The sequence below is a fragment of the Alligator sinensis genome, unplaced genomic scaffold (assembly GCF_000455745.1).
Source record: "Alligator sinensis unplaced genomic scaffold, ASM45574v1 scaffold407_1, whole genome shotgun sequence".
NCBI lineage: Eukaryota > Metazoa > Chordata > Crocodylia > Alligatoridae > Alligator > Alligator sinensis.
This window is the reverse complement of record NW_005842464.1, coordinates 172,841-177,474: the sequence shown is the minus strand read 5'-3', so window position 1 is coordinate 177,474 and position 4,634 is coordinate 172,841. Positions and strand designations below refer to the sequence as shown.

The following is a 4,634-nucleotide window of genomic DNA, read 5'->3' as shown; positions in this document are numbered from 1 at the left end:
GAAGGGAAGAGGTGGCAGGCGGCAGATTGAGGCCCCCGTGGTGAGAGAGGGAGTGGGGCAGGGGCAGGTGCTGGGGCGAATGGGACCCTGAGGCCAGGGCAGGTCGTGGGATGGAGCCGTGGGTGGCTGGTTTGGGGGGAAAGGGGGCACAGCTCCCTGCTGCTGCACACACCCCCAGGGGAGGCATGGGGGGGGCATGTGCCCCCTGGACTTGTGCACAGGGTGGAGGTGGGCTGCAGGCTGGGGCCCTGCTGCCCTTGTTCTGGGAGCCACGTGCAGGCCGCGCCGCACCACACCCCCTGCCTGCCTGCCGGCAAGAGGCACAACATGGCATCATGTGGCTCCCAGGGCAAAGGCAGCAGGGTGCAGAACCCCAGCCCACAGCGAGCAGACCACCTCTGCCTTGTGCACAGATCCAGGGGGCACATGCCCCCCCATGCCTCCCCCAGGGGTGTACACAGCAACAAGGAGCACCCTGAAGCCCCCCCACTCCTTCTACACCCCTGGATGAGCTGCCTGCAGCTCCATCCCACAAACCACCCTGGCCCCGAGCCCCATTCACTCCAGCACCTGCCCCCACCCTACTCCCTCCCTCACCGTGGGGGCCTCGATCTGCACACCCCCGCCCCTTCCTCTTCCTCTCCACAGTCTTACTCGCACGGCACTGCTCTACACACGGTGTGCAGGCTGTGGCTGCTTGTGTGTGTGTCTGTGTGTGCCCTTCCCCCAGTGCTGCAGCCACCCAGAGCCTGCACCCAGGCTGCCCTGCGGTCCCCTGAGCTGCCACCGCTGCCCTGGAGGTGGCCAAGTGAAGCCTTGGCGCAGACTCCAAAACCATGTGTGTGATTAGCCCATTAAAAAAATTAACACGGGAACCAATTAATACGTTAATTGCACGTGTTAACTGTGATTAATTGACAGCCTTACTTAGAATACAGAATAGTGAAGGCAGAGTGTGTTGGGATAATAAAGATATGTTTCTATCTAAAAATGATTTTCAGGTACATTTTGGCTTTTTCAAATATTCACTTTTGGGGCTGGATTTTTCACCTACAGTGTCTGTCCAGGGTGGTCTGTTGCAAAGAGCTGTTTAAGAACAAATAATGAAAAAACGACACTTTCATTTATTTAGAAAACAGTCCAGCCTTCTTCGAACAGCTGTATTGTCTCATTTTGTGGTAAACATCTGGAGCTTTGGCACAACAGCAATATCTAAGTTAGACTTTGGCGGGGGAAAGGGGGCACTGGGAGTCCAGTGAAAACCAGTCTAGATGCTACCAAGTAATAAAGCCTTGCTTCAGACTTTGCCTTTGCATGTTGACTTTTAGCTCCCAGTAAGGCAGTTTTACTGCAGATGTGCACTGTTCTGCTGACACAGTGCCTCTGTGTGAATGATTTAAAAAGTTGAGTGGAAACTGCAGCATGGCCTGTGTGCACTGCTCTGTGAAGGCTGGTCTAGATGAGGCTGTGAACTGAAGGGGCTTTCTCATTCTGTGCTAAAATAAGCATTGCATAAGATGGGAAGCATTGCATTGAGCACTGTAACGTGCGCCCAGGGAGAGGGCTGTTCAGGATCTCTTGCCTCAGTGCTCATCTTATCCAAGGTACTGATGATATTTCTGTGTTGTATGTTTCTTTTATTAAACCAAAGATTAGGAAATTGGAAACGAGTTTTAAAGAATAAAGCTTTACAGGTGATACTCTGAAATCAGGACACAATAATTTGCGTGCCCTTGCTCTGTGAATGTATTGCATCTTATCTTATTTACGTGTCCGGGTGCTGCTTTACCTGCAGGATCACGATGTAGGTCGGAGGGCATGCAGTGAATGAGTCAGGGTCCCAGCAAAAAAACTAGTATGCAGGCATTTAATTCAAGACTGTGTCTCCGAGCAAGCCCCTGGACAGCAGTCCTCTGCACTTGTGACAACTACGAAGTGTAAAACGTGTCCACCACCGGAGCTTTTTAGTCTTCTCCCCTCCTTCAGACATGTATGCGGCGCCCTGTCCCAATTTCCGAACACGTGCTTCTGCCATCTCCCACCCCTGGGTGCATACACCCCGCTGCTCCAGAAGATACCGTGCCTGTTTGGGCCGGCGTCCCAGGGTCGGTTCTCTTTGTTGAGGGCACAGGCACCAAACAGATTCAGATTCAGATCAGGCAGATGAACTGCTGGCAGTTGGCATTGCTGCAGGGTAAGCGAGCAAATGTTTCTACTTGGAGATGGAGATAGTGATGGGGGTGAGAGAGGGAGGGAGATTAGACAGAGGGAGCTGGCAGTAGCAGGCATGGCTTGTGTGGTTTTTTGAACTGTCTGAGGTGGCTGCATTGTGTGCTTTTGGCTGTAAGCAAGGGCTAGCTGGCTTTGTGTGGTAACCAGATACTCGGATGTACAGCCAGGTGTCTTGTGGCCAAGGGGAACTTTACATCCAGAGGTCCCAAGCCACATGGCTGGAGCAAAGGATCTTTCTATTTCCAGGTGTCATTTTTATGCACGAGGGAACAGATTGTCATCACAGTTGTTTAAATCTCCCTTTTCAATCTGGAAGTCTTTGCACTTAGCTGAATGTTTCCCTGTATGTCTTCCTTAATTTATGTTTGAACAGCATTAGGGCCCCAAAGAGCGAAGTGGTACTAATTATCCTTATGTCCTCTTTCCTAGTTTGTACCTGTTCAAACTGGGACTGGCTCCTCAGATTCAGGACTTGTACGGGAAGGTGGATTTCACAGGTATGGTGCCTGCTTGCCTTTCCAGAGTTTCAGCGCGTGTGAGTTTGGATGTTCCTTTTGTTCTTGTGCTAGATGATGCTTTACATCCTCAATGAAAGGGGACTGCTTCTGAAAAGCAGCCAAGACTTGCATTTTATTTGTGTCAAGTGAGTGAGGGATTTGAGATCTTTTAGAGGAAGTTTTATTCTGAATGTTTTGAATCCTCGATGCAGTTAGCAGTAGCATTTCTCCACCCTTTTTCCATCCCCTTCCCTTACATTTAGGTTTTTTTGTTTGTAGCACGAACCGCAGAAGTATATTAATATTAACATGCTGCTGCTTTCTCAGTCCTGTTGGTAGCCACCTTTCGAGGTGTACAAGGCTCACACAATCATTTTCAAACTATTGCACTGAACTCATGATGTAGTTTAGTGAGCCAACCTTCTGTGACTTCTTCTCTTGGAGAGACTGGAACATAGATGGGAAAACATAAGGGAAAATACAAATTCTCACCAGCATGCATTTAGACTCTCCCCAGTTTGTGGCATAGAATATTTGTGAAAGAGCAATTTGCAACTTATTGCAGTGGTTTTACATAGGGGGAATAAATGTCATTGTTCATTCTGAATGTGCTGCCTACATTACAGTCATTCCTTTGCATTTCAGAGGAAGAGATCAGTAACATGCGGCTGGAGCTGGACAAATACGGAATTCAGATGCCTGCCTTCAGCAAGATTGGAGGAATTCTAGCTAACGAGCTCTCTGTGGATGAAGCAGCGTGTAAGTGGAAATGGGATTTCATTCTCTGTGAGAAGCTGAATTGCCAGATTAGATAGCAGTTACGTGTTGCATTGCTGGGGCTGATGTTCCTTATTCATTGCGCTCATGCAGTCTGTGAATGGAGCATTCTTTGTTACAAAATATGAATCTGATTAATATCAAAGTACAATATTATGAAATAAGACGCTACCTTTGTCAAAAATGTGAAGCCTGACCAGAATCCCAGGTATATGCTGATCATTCTTGTCTTCTATACCAAAGCTCAGCTGCTCTTTTCTTTCCCAGTGATGACCTTAATTGGTTGCAGACAGAGCAGTCATCTTTGTGGCTAACAAAGAAGCTGTGATTTGTTTTTTCAGTGCATGCTGCTGTGATTGCCATTAATGAAGCAGTAGACCACCAAGTCCCGGCTGACACACTCACGGCAATGAAAAATCCTAATGCCATGCTGGTGAATCTCAGTGATCCCCTGGCACCCACGTACCAAGACACGCTGTACCGGGCAAAGCAGGACAAGATGGAGAATGCTAAAAACCGGGTAAAATGCATTCTTTAAACTATAAATTTGTGTTCATCATACTGGATTCATCATCTCACCAGAAGAAATTGTCAGTGAATAACAGCCTATTATTCTGTTATTTTTTAAAGATCCTAGGTCAGATTGATCTCTGGTGAAATTCTGTTGTGGCCCTCAAGGATAAATTTTGACCAATTATAACATAGAAAAAGACTGACACTGTAGCTCTACCTCTGATCTATAGCTAACTTACCTTATACCTGGAGACACCTGAGTGTGAGAGATGTGAAAATAGAGGAAATGTCTTATTTTAATTATGAGAAAAAAACTGTTCTCTAGTTTCATAGGATTTCTTTGACAATCATTTCCCTTTTTAGACAGATTCAGTGAGACAATCTCCCTACCACAAAGCCTGGATCTACTTCTAAAACTCTGTCTGTGGGGTAGACTGGTGGTTGATTAGTAAATCTCATACTCAAAGTGCGCTTGAGCTGTGAGTGAGCCTTCTGTGCCATGCTATCAAAAGCTTGCGTGGAAATATGCTGTTTAGTAAATGAAGCTATGTAGAGAATTAGACGTGTCCTGGAATATCAGGAGCATTTATTTGGCTTAGAACATCTTCATTGTTG

The 4,634-nt window shown here is 47.2% G+C and overlaps 1 protein-coding gene across 2 annotated transcripts in view; it reads left to right on the top strand.

Annotated features, from left to right (window-relative positions):
- IQGAP1 (IQ motif containing GTPase activating protein 1) overlaps nt 1-4,634 on the top strand; it is a 131,690-nt gene that overhangs the window by 48,053 nt on the left and 79,003 nt on the right. For both annotated transcript variants that reach the window (XM_006030792.3, XM_025212460.1), the window contains 3 exons: nt 2,662-2,729; nt 3,375-3,488; nt 3,848-4,026. In XM_006030792.3, coding sequence (XP_006030854.1) covers nt 2,662-2,729; nt 3,375-3,488; nt 3,848-4,026 — 361 coding nt within the window. The remainder of the gene's footprint in view (nt 1-2,661; nt 2,730-3,374; nt 3,489-3,847; nt 4,027-4,634) is intronic.